This window comes from Acanthopagrus latus, chromosome 1, assembly GCF_904848185.1.
Source record: "Acanthopagrus latus isolate v.2019 chromosome 1, fAcaLat1.1, whole genome shotgun sequence".
NCBI lineage: Eukaryota > Metazoa > Chordata > Actinopteri > Spariformes > Sparidae > Acanthopagrus > Acanthopagrus latus.
In genome coordinates, this window is record NC_051039.1 from 17,207,130 (window position 1) to 17,231,127 (window position 23,998).

At 41.2% G+C, this 23,998-nt stretch overlaps 2 protein-coding genes across 4 annotated transcripts; both read right to left on the reverse strand.

Moving 5' to 3' along the window:
- Positions 1-662: 662 nt before the first annotated feature.
- si:zfos-323e3.4 (volume-regulated anion channel subunit LRRC8C) lies at positions 663-6,305 on the reverse strand. Of its 2 annotated transcripts, none has more exons than XM_037116308.1 (3): positions 6,230-6,305; positions 5,361-5,519; positions 663-4,083 (listed from the first exon to the last, which is right to left on the reverse strand). In XM_037116308.1, the coding sequence occupies exons 2-3, from the start codon at positions 5,499-5,501 to the stop codon at positions 1,795-1,797; spliced, it is 2,430 nt and encodes an 809-aa protein (XP_036972203.1). In that variant the 5' UTR covers positions 5,502-5,519; positions 6,230-6,305; the 3' UTR covers positions 663-1,794. The 2 variants fall into 2 exon arrangements, with proteins under 2 accessions (XP_036972203.1, XP_036972211.1); XM_037116316.1 differs by having other exon boundaries at positions 5,431-5,519; positions 6,230-6,276.
- A 1,517-nt stretch (positions 6,306-7,822) lies between these two features.
- keap1b (kelch-like ECH-associated protein 1b) lies at positions 7,823-22,710 on the reverse strand. Of its 2 annotated transcripts, none has more exons than XM_037102086.1 (7): positions 22,643-22,710; positions 17,652-18,532; positions 16,842-17,087; positions 14,438-15,114; positions 12,904-13,109; positions 11,748-11,924; positions 7,823-10,568 (listed from the first exon to the last, which is right to left on the reverse strand). In XM_037102086.1, exons 2-7 carry the CDS (start codon positions 17,955-17,957, stop codon positions 10,306-10,308), a joined length of 1,875 nt encoding a protein of 624 aa, XP_036957981.1. In that variant the 5' UTR covers positions 17,958-18,532; positions 22,643-22,710; the 3' UTR covers positions 7,823-10,305. The 2 variants fall into 2 exon arrangements, with proteins under 2 accessions (XP_036957981.1, XP_036957973.1); XM_037102078.1 differs by having other exon boundaries at positions 22,563-22,662.
- Between the last annotated feature and the right edge of the window lie 1,288 nt (positions 22,711-23,998).

A 23,998-nucleotide genomic window follows, 5' to 3' on the forward strand; every position in this document is an offset into this window, starting at 1 on the left:
TAGTAGACTCCAGAGGAAACGGCTTATCTAATAAATTGCCTCCAGTGATGTAACTCAGTGGTTAATTTGCATTGTTGTAATTTAGGCGTCAGGTTTTGAAAAGCAGTCCTTCCTGTTGGACTCATTATGGTTTAAAAAACAACTGATCAAACCAGAAATATTGCATTTTTTTGTTCCTCGCATTTTCCCTCCTTTTAAAACCTGGTGCCTATGTTACCCACAATACAGAGTATACACAGAGTGAAATCATTGGAGCCACAAAAGGCTTTATACTACTTTTTTCACATATGAGGTAGTGCTCCTCAAGACCTGTTAACACTAAAATTGGTGAGGCTACCCTTCAAGGAAATAACAATCATTTCTAAATCTAAGCAAGCAGCTTGAGTGCCTAAACCTAACCAAACAGAGAGTGTTCGACAAGTTGCTGGTTCGTTTCAGTGGTTATGATGTTTTAAAAACGCTCAAATATTTGATTTCGGAGTGGCTGGCAATCGCCATATTCAGTCGTTTATGTATATTATCATGAGGATGTGTTGATAATTTCACATCTTACTGCTCAAATTCCACTTACTCACCACTGTTGACTGTAAATCACCTCCTGTATCACCCATATTGTTCAGTAAAAGTTCAAATGTGCTTAAGAGATCAGAGAAAAAAAAAACTAAATGGAGAATCAAGATTTAAATTCCAGAGTAGTCATTACTTCACACATGATGTGCTGAAATAATGTATGAATGTACACACAGACATTAGTACAATCAATATATTACTCATCCGGGATGCATTTTGATGAACAATAGTTGTATCTTCCTTCTCTCTGTAAATGATTAATCATTGTTTCATGTTATGCTCACCGCATATCAGGCTGCTTTGACTTCTATCTGGCTGATAACCCCCTGTACGATTTCAGCTTTGACTACATAAACAGATGAATACCTTTTATTCTGCTGCTGAAAGGTTTCCTCTCCCTCTACTTGTTTAGTGTCTGAAAAGGGAGCAACATGAGCCACCACACTGTGGGAAACACTTCTTCATGATGTCAAAACCTGTCTAACCGGATACAGTGAGGTTAGAAAATCCCTTGACTTCTGTCTTCCTCAGAAGAATCCACAGTCAGTAAACAAAACTGAGAGGTTTACAACTATTTCAACCTGCGGAACAGTGATAGGACCCTGACTTGACAATATTTCTTCAAATCTTTAACTTAGTGTTGTCGACACCAATGATACCATCTACATAAAAATCAATCCTTTTTTTAAAAAAAAAATGCACTAAGGTATTTCTAGGACTACTATAAACTTTGGAAAATGTTTATTTAAAAAATTATTTAAGAAAATACATAAAAAACATTGTCCAAAACACGTCCAAGTGGATTCGTCTCTCATTCTCACTGATTTGAACAAACATTTAACGTGTTATAAATACGTTTCTAGACTTTGTTCATCCTTTTGCTGTCAGTTGTGGTTTCTCTATTAGCCCCTTTTTATATAAATATTCCCACCCAGCAGCATGGGTGAATCGTCTGTTAATACTAAATTTCTTCCATGCAAATCAGCCCAGCGACCAGGGCCAGCGATACCTCTGTTCCTGCCCAGGGCAAGATGATCACTAGAGTCCCCCTAGCAGATTATTTTAATGGTTAGAGATTATTTCAAGGTCTTTTTCGGGCCCTCTGATGACTGAGGGCAGGGGACATCTGATTTGGTGTTCCCTCCCGTCGGCAGCCCTGCCACCAGTGACCGCCATGCTACACCTACAAAAGATTAGTCCATGACAGCCCTCAGCTCTACAAACTCAGGTGTTAGTCAGCCTGCTTCGTACATCTGATGGCAGCAGTTCCAGCAGGTTGTCTTCTACTATGAGTCCACTGACAGTCAGCAGGGGACAGTCCCATATCTCCAGCGGTAGAGACTCTAGACGGTTCCCTTTAATCTCCAGCCTGACCAGCTGGGTCAGGTTGGCCACTCTGGAGCTAAGAGTAGGCAAGCAGTTGTTTCCGAGAGCTAAAGTCTTTAGCCTCTTACAGGAGAACAGCTCCTCTGGCAGCGTCTCTAAGGAGTTGAATGCAGCAGAGAAGAACTGGAGACCCTGCAGGATGCCCACCTCAGCAGGAACAGAGGTGAGCTGGTTGTGAGAGACATCGAGATGTCTGAGTTTGGTGCAATAAAACATCCGAGAGGGAAGCTTTCGTAGCTTGTTCCAGCTGACGTCCAGCGTCTCGAGGGAGTGCAGCTTACTGATGTGATCAGGGATGTACGTGATTTTGTTGTGCCACAGTCGGAGAGTCACTAAACGGCGGCAGTGCTGTAAGCTCAGAATCTCCTCCACAGTGGTGAGTTTGTTCTCCTTCAGGTCCAGCTCCTGCAGATTGTTCAGGCTGAAGACGGCGCTCGGGATGCGCTCCAGCTCGCAGCCCACCAACTCCAGCGAGACTATGTTGGTTAACTTCTTCAGGCTGCTAAAAGCTTGGAGCTTGACGCCTTCGTTACAGATGCTCAGCCGCTGAAGCTGCAGTGCAACGTCCACTAAACTGGGCGGGATCTTAGTGAGGTTTGAGTGGAGAGTGAGGACTCTCAGAGCTCGAAGCTCTCTGAGGGATTCCAGAGTGACGCTTTTAGACAAGTCGTTGGTTATAAGACCATCCAGATGTAACTCCTCCAGGCCATGTAGGGTGTACATCCACATGGGCACCTCCTCTGAACTTTCAAAAGACACATGCAGCACTTTTAAATATGCCTTAAGGTGGTTCAGGGCTGGCAGCTGGAGCTTTGCTGGGCAGTAGATCAGCGATAACTCCTGAAGGGATTCAAGCTTTGCCACACTAGCCGGGATGGTGACATTTTTGACCTGTTCCAGTTTGAGAGATTGCACTTCAGGAATCTCAAAGACTGTGTCAGGGAGCCCCGGCAACATTAAGAGGTGGAGCTCCAAGCGATTACTGGTGTTCTTGGCAAGACGGGTGCGCAGCTTTTTGGTGGTCCACTCATAGTTGAGGTTGACCTGATGGAGACGACTCTCACTGACCTCAGAGAGAAACACAGCAAATCTTTTGGAGTAAAGGGCATCGTATCGATCTACAAGGTGCAACAGGAAGGCAAAGTCATTGTTCACATCTGGTATGTCGTTGATACCCGTCTCCAGTCTGACCTGCTCGAAGGAGTACGCCTTCAGAGGCCTATGAAACAGCCAGTAGAGGGTGTAGACGCACAGAAGTCCATACACTCCCACAAAGCAGATGTAACAGTAGGCGAGCTTGGAGAAAATATTGGCTTTGTTGTGGTTGCAGCAATAGATGTCAAAACCGGTCAGCTCAGGGGGAACATAGCAGCGCACAACTATCTCAATGTTCGGTACCAGAACTGCACTGTAGATGATGACTAAAAGGAACTTGAAGACTTTCAGCGATGTTTGGAGCACATACATTAGATACAAGAGGTCCGCCTCCTCTACGTGAGTTCTAAACTTCTTCACCTTTTCAAACAAAGCTTTGGCCTGCTCGCCTTCCTTTTTATCCAAGACGGAGGCGGTTGATTGAGGCTCTGGTATCTTCTTCTCTGGATTAGACTTGACAGAGGAGGAGCGAAGGAGCACTGTCGTCTCGCCCTCATCTGCTTGTCGATCTGCAGGGTCTTTTGACATGGTGTTCCTCCTCCAACTAACTAGTTTCTCCTCTCCTCTTTCCTCCGAAACCTCACTCAGAGCCCTCGTGGTCCAGGGCGAATCAAAGCACTTCCCAAGGATTGTAACAAAGAGTTCAATTTTAGAAGACGTCCCTGGGAACTTGAACCAGAAGCTGCTTGCTACCATGAAGACCATTGTGTGGATCACAACGAGGTATGGGAAGAACTTTGCATACCAGTGGACAAACCTTTCGTAGCAATAGTGGTTGACAAACACATATTGGTGGATGTCCAGGTTGTTCTTGCGACCGATCACCTCCTGGATGATGGGGTTCACAGGCTTGACCAGTGTCTGCTGTGACGTTTCATTTTCCCTGTAGGACCGGATGTGGCTGCAGTCGATTGCCTCAGGTGTCGGGCTGGTGAAGTGGCTGGGCAGGCATGCAATCTTGTCCTGGGTGAGCTGTGGAAAATGAACAAGTTAGAGAATGACTGAATAATCGTGCCATGAATGCGTGCCATGGACACCAATTAGCTACAACATCTTGTTGCAATGTGAGGTTCTGCTGGAAAACCTTGCGCCTGTAGACATTATGTTGATACGCAGCATCAGCCTAAGCATTGTCGCAGACCAAACACAGCCCCTCATGGCATGAGGCATTGTCCCCACACCGTACATCATGTAGCACCCGTAGATGGACTAGTGGTTAGTGTTAGGGATGGTACTGCAGGGTCCAGTTCACATTTCCCTCTGTGCTGTTTGTCAGTAGGTCTGTCTTGCTAAGGTTCCACCTTGGAACCTCATATCATAAATATGTACATTTGTAATTTTTTAATAGTGCCAATAATAATGACATATGTTTGTCCAAATGCCTGATTAAGGGAAATTAAGGGAAATACATATTCATATACCACATTATTAATATTGTACAGTTCTCTTTATATAGTTTATACGTGTCATGACATATCTAAAGTATATAATATATATTCGTCTATACATATACAGCTTATCTCATTACGATTCATACTGTGCATTATTGAAGGGGAATTCCTTCTTCTTTCCTGTGCAACCCATATCTGTCCATTTACATTTTAATATTTTGATATAATAATACGTGTCATGTGTATATAATAACCCTGTGCAATTATCCATCATGGTCATATATGTAAGTAATAAAGGTGTATATCATGTGCACAATCTTTATTCTAATGGTTTCTGTGTTGTTGTCTTGTTTTGCCACTCTGCTTCTGACTCTTGTGCTGCTGTAACAAGTGAATGTCTTCAGTGTTCGCGCAATAAAGTTTTATCTCATCTTAAATAAGGACATAAGTAGCATAACTTTTCGGTTGTTATCACAGATTTATATCAAATCCTTTGCTTTCCCTCTGTGCTATTTTAACATGACACAGAAATGATAATCAGGTGCTGAGAGACACATTAAGCAGCAAGTTAGTGATCTGAATCTGCAAAAAGTGGGTCAGGAGAGACAAGTTAGTTCAGTTACACCGTGTTTTTGCCTGTCGTGAAGGTCAGACTTTGTAGGAGTGGCTGTGGCATGTTCCATCAGACACCGAGGGAACAAAATACGCCAAAATAGCTACAAATGATGCAAATGTTTCTGCCTCATCAGAAAGATTAGGCTATATAAAGCTAGTAATAGTCATGTTTCCACTCAAGGGCTAACATTTAAGGCTTTAAGAGCTCATGATCACAAAGCAGCTGGTTTGTAGGTGCCTCACCTGCAAGGTGCACCCAAAGACTCCAATCATAAGCATAGCAATGCAAAGGTACTCTGAGAAAACATCCCACCACGGTTTCAGGACCCGAAACTTTGAGTTCTGCTCTGTGCCGAGGTTTCTGAATTCACCCACTGGGATCATCCTGGCTGCTGCTCCACACTGATGAAAGAGAGGAGAGTGGCTGTGAACACTGAGGCTAAAATAGGCTGCAGTCTCCGGAGAATATCCTGTCAAAGGTTTTAAAGTTATATGACAGTATACAGCATACAGCAATGTTTGGTCTCATCGAGCAGACGCTCATTGTAAACCTTAGGTATCTGTGGCCTTGAATGAATGAGCAGTCTGCTCAGTTACTGTAGGTGGATTCAAAGTGGGTGAACTAGTTTGACAACATCCGACTAACAATGAAAATCACTCAGACAGAAGCTGGTTGAAAGATTTTAGCTTCTTTTCGAGAGTTAGAAACAGATCAAACAAATACAAACAAATGCTCAACCTGTAATAACTCCACTACATCCACATTTATACATGAGCCTATTTAATTCATGTTGATAACTAAAACAACAACTAAAGCAAGTGTAAACAAATAGAATAAAAAGATCTGCAGCAAACTTTAGGCGAGATTTTTAATCTTCTTTTTCTAAAGAGTGTTTTTTTGTTATAAAGGAGGCGCTTCACTAACGCATCATGAAAACTCTTGGACTCCACAATTGTGAAATCACACAAACCTGTAGTGTCACCTGTTCATGAACAATCGTCCATCAACTTTTATGGCTTTAAAGTGGTTTCAGTCCGTCTCTAAGTATCAACACGTTCACTGCAGTAAAACACGTGTCGTGTTCAGCTTTAACCAGGTGAGTTTTACTTACCTGTGTCCGAAGACGATCCACTGGTGTCCGGTGGGACTCGGGAGCCTTTTTTTCATCGTACAAGGCGAGCGCACCGGTGTCAAGTTAACGAGACACAACACGGGACGTCCGGCCAAGATTTTCAAAATAAAGCCACTCACAACCAAAACAGTTCAGCACTTCTGAGGGCTAACTTTACAGGTGACAAGTAAAGAACAAAGCTATTAAAGTGTCATAATATATGAAGTACACTGATGTATCTTTGATCCCCAAAATATTTTCACAGACATTCTCCCTAACCAGTAATGGGATGCTACATTTAGCCAAAGTACTGTAGTACATTTTTGAGGTACTTATACTTAATAGAGTTTTCCCTTCTTTTGCCATTTGCAATTTCATTTTAAAGGCAAAAAATTACACTACATTTACCACTACATTTATTTGATTAACTTCTGAACTAACTTCTTTGCCAAACGAATTAAATGATGATTATTATTTTTTCAACAACTGGATAATAGAAATGGCTGACTATGAGATAAATACAAACAATTGAATCTCTGAACTGAGTCTCAAAGTTTTATAAACATGCACATTTTCTTAGTCTGATGATGATAAAAATGGTTTTGTGTGGCACATTTAGCTTTCTGTGTCATGAAACACAAGCCCTGATTAGAAATGCGGAACGTAAAACAAGAACAAAATCATGTGCTTCCTGAATCGATAATGTGGGGCTCATTTTAAACAGTGGCTTGAAAAACCTTTCTGGCATGTTATCCCAGCCTCTCAAATGTGGATATTTCCTACGTATCCCTCTTTAAATCATATTCAACTGATTATCTTTGAGTTCTGGATTTATGAAACAAGCCATTTTACGACACCACCTTGGATATATACATGAACTTGAACTGTGATGCACATTGTTCACTATTTTTGGACATTTTATTGACCAAATGAATAAATGATTAGTGTGAAAATTTGTCAGAATATTAATCTATGATGAAAATTAAAATTGTATTGTGGTAAGAACCACATGATGTGACATTATACATTTTCTTTGTTGTGTCATGAATGTGGCCCCACATGACTTAGGGATACAAAATATCATCATGTAAAGCGTCCATCTAAAATGTATTTTGTTTTTACCCGAGGATATTTCCTTTGTTGAGGGCCGCTGTGGTCTTTCTGTGTTTGGCAGGATTACGTCTTGAGCCTCCTGTGAGCCCACATAATCAGGGAAGTTTTCCTCTTGGATAATATAATAATGGTCTATCTCATCCACCTGCCAGGTTTAGTGAGGAAGTGAGACGTGTTGGCAGTACTCATGGGTGGTCGATTAATGGTACATTTGCCACAGGTTCAGACTGACGAATGAAATAAAGACCAAGAAAATATGTGACTTGGTCTGTTGGCATCTATAGTGAAATCTCTGCTGGTAACACACTGACTTGTTCATGTTAAATATGATGATAATATATGATTTAGTAAACAGGGAGGGTTTGGTGAGAAGATCTTTATCTCCCTCTGGTGGCCACTGCTGGTTTGCATAAACTAGCAATAAAATGACAAAAAATGTCTACAGATTCAAACTAACAAAGCAATACATGAAGACAGCAGTACAATAAACATATATTTTACTTTACAATGTATTATTGTACAGGGTATTTTTTTTTTTGCTGGAAAAATGTACAAAGCAGACCTTAAATATTCTAATTTCCATTCCGACTACTGACAAACAGGAAAAAAAGTCCCTTTCGAAGTGAAGCAAATGTTTTACAAACATCCAAAATGAGCATTAACAGGCATTCCTACTCAGTTACAATGCATGCTAGTTATTCAAAAACACAACACCAGAGTCCAAATCAATACAAAGCTGATGTTAGTTTAGAGGAAACGAGAAAACCAAAGGATCTGAACAAATAAATAAAAAAAGTGAGCTCTGAAATTCTGTACAAGACTTCATATCAATGTACAAAACATCACTTAAAAACCTTTGTAGCTTAAATTGCTGTTACAAATACTCTTCTTGAAGCAAGTTTCTGTCATTAGCGTACAATATCTGAACACTAATGCACAAACACGGCCATTTCTGTTTCTAAGGACTGGCGGAGGTGAAAAAAACAAAAAGTCAACTGTACGGGGAGGTTCTCCATTGTGTTAATTAGTGTTTTTATAAAAACACATTCAGTGAGATGTTTGAGTCAAAGGTTTTTAAATGCTACAGTATTCCATTAAACACAGTCACCCTCTTGGCACTACACATACCAATTACACAGGACCAGACTCTCTGATAGCCTCACAACAACCAACACCTTTCTGAAAATTTCACATTAAATGAACCTACCAGTAGCTATTAGTGGAAAGTCACAATTGCTATTATGCAGTTACTTTAAGGTCCTGCTTCTCTTGTACCAGCACTTCAGTTTTGAGGCTTTGGGCCTCATGCAAGAACAACTGACACATGAATAATTTAGGAGAGCGTGGGGCCATCACCAGTTTTAATATCTTAATATGTACGAACAAAAGTCAGAGGTGTTCCACGCTTGTTGCATGAGACATGCACAGAAGATTTATAGTGACTTCATCTGAATTCAATTATCTGGTGAAAAAAACAAAAACAAACAAAAATCATATTTAGTCCACTTTATAAATTCCTCCACACCAAGTAGTTTTCATTTTTTTCCAATTGTAGCTAGCAGTGTATCAAACTGGACCACTGACATCCAGAAATACACCTGGAAACAATCAGGATAAGTATGCAGCTCCTTTATCAGCAGGTGGAATTCCCTTTTGCTCCTCTTGTTTCCAATATTGGATGGACTATTCTTGCTCTTTAGGAAGTGAGATAACCAGAAAGTAATCTCCGCTGCTTGACGACTTTCTTTTGTCTCGTATTGTGAATAGAATAATTAATGCAGACTCAGTGTGCAAGGTTTCTGTGCATTAAATAAACACCTTTTTATTTGACAACAGAATAAAAAAAAATGCATAAGAAAATAACCGACTTGGTGTAAAAAGGCCTTAAGCCTCAGATTTACTGAGATTTAGTTTGAAGTAGTTTTTCTTGAGATTCAACAGTCATAATTTGTAGTAAAAAAAAATAAAAAAAATAAATTAAATCAAGCAGTTGCTTGGAAAACTCTCCAACAGTCTTTACACAGGTACTGTCACCTGCTTTATAAACTGATTATTTTACTTCCATCACCTTTAGTGTCATGCTCCCTTTGCCGCCGCCTCTCATTTTAGACATCTACTTTGTCTTTTTGGATCCAACTCCATTAGAGCTGCAACGATTAGTTGACTCATCATTCGGTCAAATGAAAGTACATTAATTACAAACACATGATGAAAAGGTAGAAAATGTTCTTGCATGAGGCCCACTGTCATGTAGGAGCTTCATCTTGTGGCTGTCTTGGTTCACTTCATCAATTTCTACACATCACACAGTGACTGTCGGCGCCTTCCGATCAAAGCACCTTAAGACAATATACTGATGACAGTAATGCCCATGGGCAATGTTAATGGCACTTTGAACTCTACTGCCTATGCTGACAATTGCTACTTAAAAAAAAAAGAAGTTTTTTTTACAAAATGGGATCATTTGAATCTTTTGTCTCCCCTCAGATTTTACTTTTAAATGGGCTATGTTTGAAGTATAAAGAGCCCCTGATGACTCTTTGAGCCAGTAAATGGCCCTTTCTAGTATGCAGCCCTTTCCTCCCACAGCTCAAACCTGGGAGATGATGGTCCGACTGACAACTTCAAATACCAGATCTGAACACACAGACGGACTGAGGTCTCTCGGATTTACCACAAACATATCAATCAAATGCTTGGACTGTAGTTCAGTTACACAGATTCATTTTGTCACATTGCAGATGAGTATCAACACTGTACTTTCAAAATAAACTGTTACTGATTTTTTAAAAAAAATTATTCATATCAAGTGAACTCTAGAATCAGTGAGGCAGCACATGGTGTTTGAGCTCACCTCTGTCTAATCAGTCGTAAGGGTGTTTATTTCAATTTGGGAAGACAGAGTTGAGTTATGGGGTGCTCGTCTGTGGATGTGCGTGTCTGACAGGGTCTATTGATGAGCCTCATGTGGTTTTACCATATGGCCCACCGTGCCCCTGATTGTGGTGAGAGCTAAAACCAGAGTTGGACTGATAGGCCGGTGACGAAGCACCGCTCTCCCTGTCAGACTTCTGACACTGTGGCAGTTCTTTCTGGCAAGGCTCCATGGTAACCGCCACGCCCACGCCACTCCGCCCTGATGTCATGTGTGTCACCTCCGCCCAGGTGTCCTTCTCCGGGTCGTAGCACTCAACACTGTCCAGGAAAGTGTTGCCATCGTAACCTCCTGTGAACATATTGTTGACATTTTGCTCTGTGAGTATTGTTTTCTTCAAATAAAGGGATATGTAGAACATCATCATGATCATGATCAGAATCATGATGAACATGTTACAAATATAAAAAAAACGGATTAAAATGCAGCAGAACCACTGCAGCCGGCTATTACACCAGATTTCCCCATTCTGATTGACAAGGTCCAATCTGATTTGATAACCCATGATTCATATCAATTCAGTTGACAATATTTCAGCAACGAAACCAATTTTGCTTGGCCATGAAAGAGATATTGTCAGTGCTGTAAATTGTAAAAGGTACCCTCTAACCTGAAACTTTATTAAAATTATGAATGTTTAATTTAAGATTTTTATTAAATAGTTTAAGAGATTTGTGGTTAAAATCTGAGGAATTAATATGTTATTGTTGTGATTTTGGCATCTAATTATTAGAAATGTTGCAGTCAAGGAACAATAATATACTGACAGACATGTATTTCAACAAAGGAAATTTAGAAAAATAAAAGTAACACTGCCATTTTAAACAACCCTTGTACTTCTTGAATATCGGTGTCTGAGTTTGCAAGTTGGACTTGAATGCACAGAGCAGTCCCTGCTGGCGCCCAGACATTTCACCATTTGTAAGGTTCAAGTTTGTGAGGTGCACCTGAAAGCACCATGACGTCCTTGTGCTCTGTGTATGTGTATGTGAAAGTCCAACACACAGACAGCAGAGGAGAGAACAAGCGTGTCCTTAAATGACTCCAAAATGCACTTGAGTTTTTTTATTATTTTTTTTTTTAATCATGTAACTGTTTCTTGTACAAACATTTACTCGCCTTTAAAGATTTACTCGCTAGATGGAAAATCTACACGCATCTGGTGCTTGGTGGGTGTTAGTTTTGGATCCTGTAAAACGCATCTACAGTAGAAGGCATGGCCTATATTAAAAGATTGTTCTTAGGATTTAAAGTAGACGATTTGGTCATGAATTTCACCATTCTTGGCTTATTTACACAGGTTTTCTTGTACAGTTCAGTGCCAGCTGAAACCTACAGGCTTGGTCTACTGAATGAATAAACTGTCATATTTCATGAGCACATTGCAATTGTAAATTAAATTTAAAAAAACCATGACAGTTAAACCAAAGGGTACAGTGTAATGTATAAATTACTTTTTACTTTACTCACCCATTACATAGATGCGTCCGTGTAATGCAGTGACTCCCAGAGCACTGCGCCGGTGCCTCATGGAGGCAGCAAAGCTCCACGTATCAGTTTCCACATCATAGCGCTCCACTGTGTTCAGCTGGTTGGTGCCATCATAGCCGCCCATTACAAAGATCTGATTCCCCAGTGGGCACACACCTGAAAGGGTCAGAAGTCAGATCATACTTGTGTTAGATTATTTTGTCTGAAGTATATGGGCAGAAAGTACAATATCCAGCAACATTAAGTACGAAAAATGTCTGATGGGCATTTAAGATTTGAATAAGCAGATTTCTGCCCTGCTTCAGTTACTGGTTGTTTCCACAGATATTGTGAAGGATTTGTAAAAAAAAAACACTCTTTATGATGCACATGCACAATTGTAAAAGACTAACTTGAATACTTTATTTGGCTGTCTTTGTGCTAAAAAGTGTACGTTGATACATTTTTACTGTCAAAATATCAGATTTATCTGAATATTTTAACATCAGCTCAATCATGCAGTTATATATACATACATATACAAAGACATTATCCTGCTCTGCTGTGACTACACCTGCATGCAAACTACAGGTAAAGCTTCTATTGTATGATGAAGGCAACAGAATGACTAAAACTGGGGCTCAGTATTTTGGACTACTCTACAACTGATTTTGCCTGAATGTTTTTTAAACCTTTTTGAGATAGTTCTGTGGTACAATATGCCAAGTTTTTCAGCTACAATCAAATGAGTGACATTGCAGTTTTATGGCATGTGTTTTGACAAACAAATCTTTCTCAAAAAAGTGCAATATTTGACGTTTTTTAGTCTTTCTTCTGTAAGTCGTATCTCATTTTCATGTTTTAGGAATATTCTATGTATCTTTTATCAAAAATCAAAAATTGTAAGCCCTCAATGTCATGTACATTTTACCCCATGGCACTGAATGTCTATATTTTTCAAGGTATTATACTGAAGTTAGAAATTTCAGTATTGTGACGACACTACTCTTAGCCACCCACATCTGCCTTTTGATCTCAAAAGTACAAATCAGGAATGCCTTGCATTTATCTTTTAAACACATGGATGGAAACTTGCAATAAACTTTCCACTCTGATAACTTTTTCATTAGAGAGCAGCTCTCTGTCTCTTCCTTACCAGCTCCGGAGCGCACAGTGTTCATGGCGGCCATGGTCTTCCACTCGTCCCTCTCAGGGTTATAGCACTCACAGGAGCTGAGCCGGTTTGCCCCGTCGAACCCGCCCACAGCGTACAGCAGCCGGTTGATGACAGCAACACCCACACCTATACGCCGAGTCAGCATGGGGGCTACCAGCTGCCACTGGTCCCTTTCTGGATCATACCTAAAGAACAATAATTACACATATTGACTTATTTTATTGTCATTACTTTATTGCTAAGATGAATTGCCCACATTGTCCCAATTATGAAAAACACATTCCTTATGCTCTGTTAGATACATGTTTCCTCTGTGACGCATGGTGCCATCAGCTGCCTCATTACAGCTGCCACCAAGAGTCAGCCGGTTTCATTCCTCTTTGCTTGGACACCCAGCCAACAGGTAGGGAATGCAAGTACAACAAGTACCATCCCTCACCTGGTCTCCCAAATGGAAACCTGGCTAATTTTATTTGCAACAAAAACAAAGGGCCTGTAACTAGGAATTGCATCTTTGTTGCATCCGTCTGTGGTCTGTGACTCTACCACACTCAAGTCACATAATTTATTCTGAGTTATTTTATGGGCATTCAGGCAGGTTTAAGCAGTTCTTCTTCACATTCTTATTGGTGTTCCGGGTTAATATTTGCCATTTGTCACTGTTCTCAGTCTGCGTCATCTGAGAGCCAAAGTCAAGGTCTGAGTAAATCTTCAACCTTGAAGTACATGAATTTACATAATTTTGCTGTATGACAGTCTGCCTGTCAGGTCAGAAACTGTGCCAGAGATCACTGTATGTGTTTGAGTCTTGCCTAGAGAGCAGGATAAATGTATTAAACACTTGTTGGTGGGACATGCTGATGGGGCTCTACATCTTCCAGCATTTTATTGATCATTAAAATTGATGCTGCTGCTGCCTCGCTGCTGCTGCCTCACTGTCTAGACAGTTGAGAAGAAACCGAACCAACAAACATTTTCCAGTTGTGAGTTATACATCATGTGTGTGACAGCTGAAGGGCTGGTTTGTTGAGGGAAAAAAACCCTTTGATATTGTATTTTTAGCCACCACATCATTCACTATTAATTGTATAACACAAGAAACAGTTCCTTAAAACTTCCTCATTGAGGCTTTGTGCAAACTAAACTTGTATTTCAGGAAGTTGAACAAAACCAGTTAATTTCCAGGAAGCTACTTGGTTCCAGCTCCTGGGACATTCATTGACTAAATACAGTAATCATACCAGAGCATAAGCTCAACTTGAGTCACATATCTTATTGCTTATTCATTACTAAATCAATACACAGAGGCAACCCACAGAAACACAGACATATTGACGATCAAATAAATCTCCATTCAATCCGCTTTTAAAACAACCTGACACAAATCACTTGTTAGGAAAAGGAGATGGCTGGAAATTCAGCATTGGCCTTTGTCTTTTATGGGGATTTTTTTAAAGAAAACACAAATATTAAATAACCCCAACCTATTCCATTAAAAGTTCAATTTTCTTACCTCTCAACACTATTGTGATGAATGCACCCATGAGATCCACCGACTGCATATATCATGCCATCAATGACACCGACTCCAATTCGGTTCCTGGGTACACTCATCGGTGCGCACGGCAGCCAGCAGTTGTTCATGGGATTGTAGCAGTCCAGTGCATTTGAGTCCATGTTGCCATCAGGTGCGTTGTTTCTTCCACCAACAGCATAGAAAAGCCCACTGATCACACAGGCTGCGAGGCCACTACGGGGCACCTGCAGGTCAGCTAGCCTCAGCCAGGCCCCTGTGCAGGGATTATACGCCTCCAGGTAGCTGAGAGACTGACGGAAATAACCCCCTGCCGTGTAGATGAGCTGCGGCACCTTGGGTGTTCGGCAAGAGATGACTTTGGTGGGTTTGTGGAGGGTGAGGTCCTGGAAGATCTGGGCCAGGTAGTCTTTACATTGCGGGTCCCAGTCCAGAGACTGGAGCTGGGCCTGCAGGAAGTTGGGGGTGAGGGAATGGCAGCGGACAGCCTGGAGTAAGGCCTGGACATACGGTCGTCGGTTCTCCCGGTCGTAGCGCACCCAGGCCACACATGCCTGGAAGACTTCAGACTCACAGCGAACATTGAGCTCATCGCGGCTGATGAGGGTGACCAGCTGGCAATGAGACAGGTTGAAGAACTCCTCCTGGGTCGCCACCTAGGAATATGAGCAGGGAAAAAAACCTTAAAAAGTTTCTATCAAACAAGAGCTGACCTGAGAGAAGGAAGTGTCTATTCATCATGAGATCACCAAAATCATGTCAGGAAGAAAATCACGTCCTTGTGTGACAATGTCAAGTCTAAGTCACATGTGAAGATAACTTGAAAGACAATACAGTAAGAAGATAAGGTTTATTTAGACAAACACACAGACCTACCACAAAGGAAATCTGGTTTCCAGCCGAGAGAGTTGTAGTACATTTCAAGCAAATTTACAGAGGCCTCTATTAAACACAACACTATTTGTAACATTAAATTGAGAAATACAAAATTGTTTTAGAAAAATGATCTTTGAATTTACATTTTCCTTATTTGTTTCATAGAAGTGGATGGAAAGACCTTCATTTATTTACCATTTTTGTAAAGAAAGGCACAAAATATGTGAAAGACTGAATCACTGACAGATGTGCCATGACACATCTGTGATTCAGCGAGCGCCTCTGGTCTGGCTTTTTTTATCTGATCATCTAGAAACTGAGTTTTGTTTCAATTCTTTTGTGATGCATTGTTCTTTTATCTTTTGCATACAGGTATGCTCCTAACACAAGTAAAACCTCATCATGACTCAGAGCTTGCATTCTTGACAAATCTTCCCACAAAGCCACAGGACCAGTTTGCTGGTCTGCTGCAGAAAAGTCAACCAGCAGAAACCACAGTGGAACAAATGAAACAGCATTTACTCACACATAAAACCCCTTTGCACAACTATTACTATAAATATGAGAGTTCTGTTTCTTTTTTCAGTTAAGATTTAAAACAGGTCACTGTTTCAGTAGTTAACACTTGCACTTACATTTGCATTAGCCTACATAAAGCAACACTATAACTTTTTTACCTTAAAAATAAAATAAATGATAATAAATAAAATAAATAACAGCCTCAAAATCATTTTGATGGTACCGTGTCTTGTCACAGGATGACCACTGTCTCTGTCACAGCTATCACTTGTTTCTGCAATATGTAACTTCAGTGAGAGGGGAAGATCACAGCATTACACATGTTTACTACAATATACAAGTTTTCAACACTTAACATCTTTATGACATCATGAGATTTGTTTGTTGGGGGTGCCAAAATCGCACAAAATGCCAATTTCTATTATGTTGCCCTCAAATTATACGAACCCAATAACTGTTTTTCTGACTCGCTGGACTCTTACAGCGAGGAACAGCCACTAATTACACAATTACACAGCAGCCTGACTGATGCAAAAACTGTTCATAACAACTGGCAAGTTTCATCTTGTGATGCTTGTGACTAGACCTTTCAATGCATCGTTTAAGGGGCGTCCTAGGACCCATATGGTTGAGATGCATACCACACAACTACAATGTCCCACAGCTGGAGACCTTTGTTGTAAGTTAACGCTGCCCCCTTTTCTCTTTCATCACATTTCTGTCTTTATATACTAGGGGGTATCACAATTTCAATTGCAAGTTGTTCATCAGTTTTGTGTATGAATTTGACAGGTTGTAATAGTCTAAACAAGGCAAAACAGTCGCTGCTGAAAAAAAAAAAATGTCTTCGTTGAATGTAATCGCAACCTTTTGAATCTTAGATTTGGAGAAGTGCCTGCACACTCAACAAACAAAAAATCTGATCTTTAGACAAAAACAAACAAAACTATTCATATCTACAGACCAAACACCAGAAACTCAGCTTTACCTGGCTGAAGTTCATGTAGATGTATTCGCGGGCCTTCTGGTGTAGTTCTGTGCAACCAATCTGCTCAGCGAAGTTGGCAATGCCGATGGCGTTGCTGGGGTCAAGCTGCTGCACAAGGAAATCGCAGCAGGCCTTGACCACACTATCGATTTGGTACATGACGGCGCCATTCATCACGTGAATTACACACTTCTCACCTACAGAGATGCTGGCCGTGTAGGCAAACTCTATCAGTCGATCCATGACCTGAATGGGTGAAAGATAAGGGCAAAGGTTGAGGAGGGGCAGAGGTGAGGAGGGGTAGGGTTGGGATAAGGCAGAACATGTCACAGGAGAGAGTCATGATATGATAAATAAGGTTCTGGTGGCACTTAATTGTGTGCCTATAAATTACATTCTAGAAAGGACAGATGGACTGGCATCTTGTGAACAAGACAAAAAAATGACTTCCCTGTGTAGTTATCTGCACAAGCTTAGCAAACATCCAGTGGAAATAAAAGAGGTCAAATTAAGTTTACTCAGCAAAGTTTTACTGTACTCATCACTGTTTACACAAACTGCACAGTGTAAGAGCTTAACTTTTAAAGAGCACCTTAAACACATCTTTCCTACATTATATGTTGTTGTACCTGTATGTGATTGTATCTTACATTAAAAGTAATACAATATTTTGACTGACAGACAGATTTAATAGTTATATTATTCTTGAGTACTGTAAAATAAAAATGGTCGATGGTCTGTGAGTAAAATGTTAAGACAAATCAACGAGGGAAACATTTCTGTAAAGATAAGTTGACGACTTTGACTCACCCTGGGATGAATCCCTTCGATGGGCACCAACTCCATACCACACTCCTTCAGGCCGTTGGTGAACATGGCCCTGAAAACTGGCGACGAGGACGCCAGCACCACCTTGTGAGCCACAAAGTCGACCGCTTCTAGGTCTTTGTAGCGCACACGCAGTGTGACGTCGCACAGTTGCCGCTCCAGACGCAACTCGTTCATGATGGCGAAGGCGGCTGCTGTGTGGCTCTCTAGTGTGTAGCTGAAGACGCGGTGGCCATTGTCCGTGGACGGAGTCACCAGCGCTTTGCATTCTGTCAGGCACTCTGTCATTTCCCACCCGTTCTCCTCCTCCTTACTCTCTTTCTCAAGAACAGTGGGCAGCGTTAAGGGGCATCCTTGCACAAGGGGAGTTTGAACTGAAACTTGACAGGTGGCTTGGCAGAAATCTTCACATTCAAGTCTGATTTATGTGGACATGAGGATTTCCTTGCTCTGTTCAGTACTTGAGTCCAGCCATACTGCTAATTATGGCATAACTAAAGACTTCTATGGGAGCTGCCAGTCATTGCTGGTGTCACTTTTACATGTTGCAGTTCCAACATAATTGAAATATCTTGAGTTCAGGATTCCGTCAGGTGTGTCTGAAAGTTAACTTAAACCGAACAAGTAAAAAGACTCAAAGGACTCTTAGTTGAACCTGTTTGTGTTGGCAACAGTGTTGGTGGATCTGTCAGCCCTGACAGGGGAAAGGTCTCTTGTCAAGGGGAGGATCTATGTGGAGACTCTCCTGAAGGTGCTTCACATGAATAGAGGTAATAACTAAAAGCTCCCGTCAGTGGGCAACACTTGTGCTGAGTGCTGTAGAGTCAGATACTGTAGATGAGGCAGTAGAAGGCTTGTTGACTCTAAAAAGGGGGAAAAAAACAGGGTTAAGAGCCAGAAGTGTCATAAGTATAACTTGGACCTCTTGGGAATGGGGGTGTGGAAGGGGGTGGCTTTCTCTGTAGACGCCTTCCTCGAGGTTGTCCGGCTTAGGAATTTGTTTACACTGCTGTGTTTACTAGGAAGCTGTTGGCTCAGCTGACAACAGCGGAAAAAGAGGGACACACTGAGCATGCATGTATATACAGTGTCCACATACCTTACTCAGGCACTGAAGCAATTTATGACATACAGATTATAACTCCTGCTGGCACAGCACCAGTCGCTATCTTTCAATTATGCAGGCAAGTTTATCCATGCCAAGTGAGAAGAGACCCTGTGTTATGTCTGTTATCATGCCTTTCACACCCATGCTAGACATCCTGGAGCAAATAAGTTTGGTCTGACCCTTCATCTTTTATCTAGGTGTCTCTGATAAGTTGAGTCAATCTGACCTTCCTAAAACATGCTGTGAAAAGAAGCTTAACAATTTTTTTCTTCCACATCTAAACTTTAAATCAAATTTATAGGCACTGCAATATCAGCAAAAACTAATGAAAAACATGTGAATGCAAGTGAGTTTGTAAGGAACAGGGAGGGAGTAATGTCCGCTTTGAAGGACGATGGAGTGACTTAAATTAGGCTTGAATTTAGCTGGCTGGCGTGACTGTGTTTTTACTGTCCTGTGACCAGTCCATCTGAGGCCTGGAACAGAGGGGATGGCTTGTGCAACAGCCGACAAAATCCAGGTTCACTCTGCATGCTAGTATTCACATATTCGCTCTGTTGTTGTTTCGAGTCAACCATTCAAACACAAGTAATCATAAATCTAAACAACAAAAGGGGTTTTTTTTTTTGGTTTTTTTTCAGGATCTATGGCCAATTTCACCTTTAAAGGATACGTTCATGTAAAATAAAAATTCAGTCTACTACATCTACATCTAATACCCTCATATAGATGGAAAATAGGGTGAAGTTTCGTTGTCCACAAAATATTTCTGGAGCTTCATAGCAAAAGAGTGTTCTCCTGAACAACTGAAGTAGGTTGGGACTTATGTTAAAACGTAAACAAAAAAACAAACAAACAAGCAAAAGAAAATGTAAAATGGTTCCATATAGTTTGTGTGGCGAAATCCAAGTCTCCGAAATTGATTTGAAATGACATTATTTATGGCCGATATTAAGCTTTGGTAGTCTTTCCCTGTTTTGAAACAAGCCCCCATCTACTTCAGTTGTTTAGGAGATTTCTGCAACACTGTTCTGCTGTGAAGCTCCAGAAATGTTTCATTGACGTGTGCATCAACATGGGGTGAGTAGATAATGACTGATGAAGTCCACAGCAGTAGATGATAAAACAGGCAGGAGATGGCAGCCATGATGACAGCCAGACTGACTTTGGAAATGAAAACATCATCTGGGAATACATGGGCTGTGTCCACACTATTAGAAAGACCAACAAATATGCTGCAAAAATAAAAACCTCTACTTTCTGTCAATGTACCTTTTTTTCAGCACATGAACTGCCTGTAACAGTGACATATACAGTACAAAGAGCAGTCAACAGTGGCTAACTGTCTGTCTGGTGCTCTCTGATCAGGACGAGTCAGAGTTACTCAGTAACAATGTGAGTGTTCACGGTTACATAAGAAAAGCGGGCGCAGTGCACAGGCAAGGTTATGCAGCCTTGCTGCTTCCAATTCTAGGTTACTGTGTCCTGCTCTTTAGTAAGTTAAGACGAAGCAAACTAAATATTTATTTTGTCTAGGCATTTTCATTTATCAACAGATGTCGACAGTCATGGGGGCAGTTGGCCAGCAGTTAGTTCCACACTGCAATTCCCATTTACTGCTGTGCTCTCTTCCCTCCAGGTTTCTGGGTAAAATAGTTTCACTGGAGAACATATTGCTCAACTCGCTCGCTCTCCAAGGCAGACAGAAACTGCTCGCTGAAAAACAGCCTGCCTGAGCCTGCGTTTGGACCTGCTACAAATCTCTGGTCATTCATGCAATCAATATATACACCAGTCGTTCAGATATGATGTTACGGACTGATTCTCTTGAGATGCAAATGAAGCAAGTTAAACATTGCATCACTGCAGCAAATGCCTGTAACTTAAGTGTGATCCAAACAATCCTAAATGAGATTTCAATTAGTTTTTGTTTAGTTTCTGCGTAAGAGCTGACAATATCAGTCAATTTATCAGCTGAAAGAAACTTTGCAGAGAAAAGCAGCAGTTCCTCACAATCGAGAAGCTGGCAAGAAATTAAACAACATTAAGCATTTTTGATCGAAACATGGCTTAATTTATTATTGGATATAGTTAAAGGATAATTTCTTCTTGTCAGATGACTAATGGTTTCAGCTCTACAGAAGGCTAGACGCTTACTCAAGGGATTCACCAGCAGATAATGGAAATAATTGGAAACCAACTTATACTCATTTTCTGTGCTGATATAGATATATCACTCAATATATTTTATACATTTTACATCAATCCTCTAAAATATTGAATTCTGAAGTAATTAAATATCCTTGAACAGACCACAACACAAATTTCTCCTTATTTATGCCACACCACCGGATGTTGATGACACGTCATCACCTAGCGCAAGGGAATCTAGCATTGAGGTCAACAGTGAGCCGGGGTGATAAAAATCTGTGTCTACTGCAGAGTCAATTGACCCAGGTGTACATGCAGAGTTGGCTCATCCTGTTGCACACAAAAGCCCGATCTTAGGAGGTTTGAGTGGGATTTTTGACCTGTGGAAAAGGGGCATATGACAGTAAACTGAACGTCTTGGACAAAACCAAGACATTTCAAGTATTTCTGACCATTTTCTAACATTTTTGACCAAATAACTAGAGCCTGACTAATATATTGGTTGGCCATAATTGCTAAATCCCAGATAAGATCAGTGTCGGCTCAGATATTATAATGCAGAAAGAAAAAAAAAACATGTATGTATTAATCTATAGTTAATTCAGAGCGAAGTATATAGTTTCAGTGCCCTGATGTAATTGTAGATGATAGTGTGTTATGTTAAACGGTCAGATATCCTGCTTTGGTTACACATCTTTGTTTTTACAACCACATCTGAGGGGTCATTGCAAAAGATGTGTGCAGATCAGCCGATATATCAATATCAGAATTGTTTACTTCCTTATATCAGTATCTACATCTCTGCCAACAGTCGACTATAGGTCAGGCTGTGCAAGCTGATCCACTGATTGCAAAAGTAATCTACAATGAAAATACTTGTGGCCCCAGATCCCCTGCACCCCAGTTTAGGAAGTACGACCCAGGCCCTGCAACCCCTGGATGCTTCTCAGCAGAGATTGCACAATAACCACACCGATCCTCTGTTTGAAAGTTGAACACTTCCACGAAGAGTCCCAAACAAACACGACCGTTCAACGTGCTTCGTGTACGTTTTGGCACGGAGCTCTCCTCGGTGACTCATCCTGAACTCTTCACCGAGCAGTGAAACAGTGGAACTAGCTGTACCAAAACATGACCCAGAAGTGGAGCGGGTCCTTACATAAACCGCAGACGGACTTACATTTCCGCGCCATCTCTCAAACATTGACAGCATTCACACAAAAAGCACCGTCTCTCCACCTCCGGTCTCCGATCACTAACGATCATCGTTTCTACGCTTGTTTTGATCAAAAATAAACCCGAGCGCTGGCGTGCGCCGACAACACAGGTGAAGCAGACTCGATAAAATCCCTCCGTCTGCCTTGAGACAAAAGTAAACTAAGCGTTACTCATGACAAACAGCCGGACACACCGCAAATTGCAAGTTAAACGTTTCGGAAATAGAGCTGACAGCAAAATAGGCTCCTAATAATAGACAGCAGCGTAACGGCGGTGAGCCGACCCGCGCACAAAGATGCTAACAAAGCGCCATCGTTACATATTCATACTGCTGACTACCTCCTCGCTTTCAAGTGTGCCCTTACTGTCGCATTAATCAGTGTTGATAGCGAACATGTGTAATAAAATAAACTCACGTAGTCTAGTTCAATTCCTCCATAGCAGTCCGCCGAGCTGTGCGCCACAGAGGAAGGAGGGGGGGAAAGCTGTAACTCACCGTGACTAAGCATTGTGCCGTCCTCCTCTCGCCTTCACAATAAGAGCCCGCCGCCACTGCGCCGGACCCGCCTCCGTTGACGAGCAACGGCGGGGAAACGCGTCCCGGGGGAGGGGGCTTTTATTGCGAAGGATACCTCAGAGTGAAAGAAAAGCGAGGCCAGTTTTTTTGGCGACGTGCCAAAAAAACTGTAGCTTTAACATCAATCAAATCTGCTATGAATAATGCAACTATGATTCATACATTGCATGTGCACTTTGTTACAAGTTGAAATCGCATTCCGCTAAGGTGAGTAAAAGTTAATCCTAGAGTGGATAAGATATAAAATAACACTAGATTTTGAAATTCCAGCAGGAAATTGCTAAAACGCTATTGTTAAGTGATTTTAAATGAAGCATAATGGTGCTCAAGAGACACGGCTATAAAGTCCCACAATTGCCCCATAATCCAGTCCGCTACTCAGCCTGCTTGTAAAGCTTTCCTCATACGTGTTGCTGAATGGCTCCCACAATGCAGCAGCTTGAGGGGACTCTGCTAGTGCTGACACACCAGTAAGTTTTCTCTTCCCTGGAAAATACGTAATTGAGCTCCATACAGTTTACAGCAAACCATGTTCTGCATAACAGCCACAAGGTGGCACCAAAGGTCAACTGTACCACTGCAGGAGCAAACAGTCACTTCCACATACTAGCCCAAAGCACACCTTGACTAGATCGAATCATCTGGAAATGAGCTGTCAGTGACAGAAAAATGTTTAAGCTTTGTTGTGCCCCCAAGCCACAGTTCACAACTGATTAGATCCAATATTTCACGCTGACAAACGACAGGGTTGATGAACCATCAACAGACACAAAAAATCCTTGATATGATATGACAAGCCTTGAATCAACCATCATAATAATTCCCCAGGTGAGCCATAACCCTGCACCTCACTCAGTTCCAGTCAGAGAAATTAGGTGTGGTGAGCCCTGAGGCGCCAACATAGACACTCACTCAAGTGTCATGATGTCTGCCTGCTCCTCATGTGACTGATATTAAAGCTGCACTCTTGGACTGCTCTAGGATCAGTTTTGTGATTTACTTTTATATACTATACATCAATGGTAAAAAGTGATCCTGGAATAATGTTCAAATATTCTTATTCTCAGAAAACCAGTGTCAACTAAATAAAGATGTAAATATTACTGTTAACCAGATTTTAATCATATTTTTTCTGTGACGGAAAATACATTTGTCCTCTCTAGTGGATTTTATGCACCAAAGGTATATTGTGCCTACTGGTCCTATATATATCTCAACATTTTCTTATTGCTGTTCCTGGCTATATTGATAAGATAGGTGAAGAGTGACAGGAAA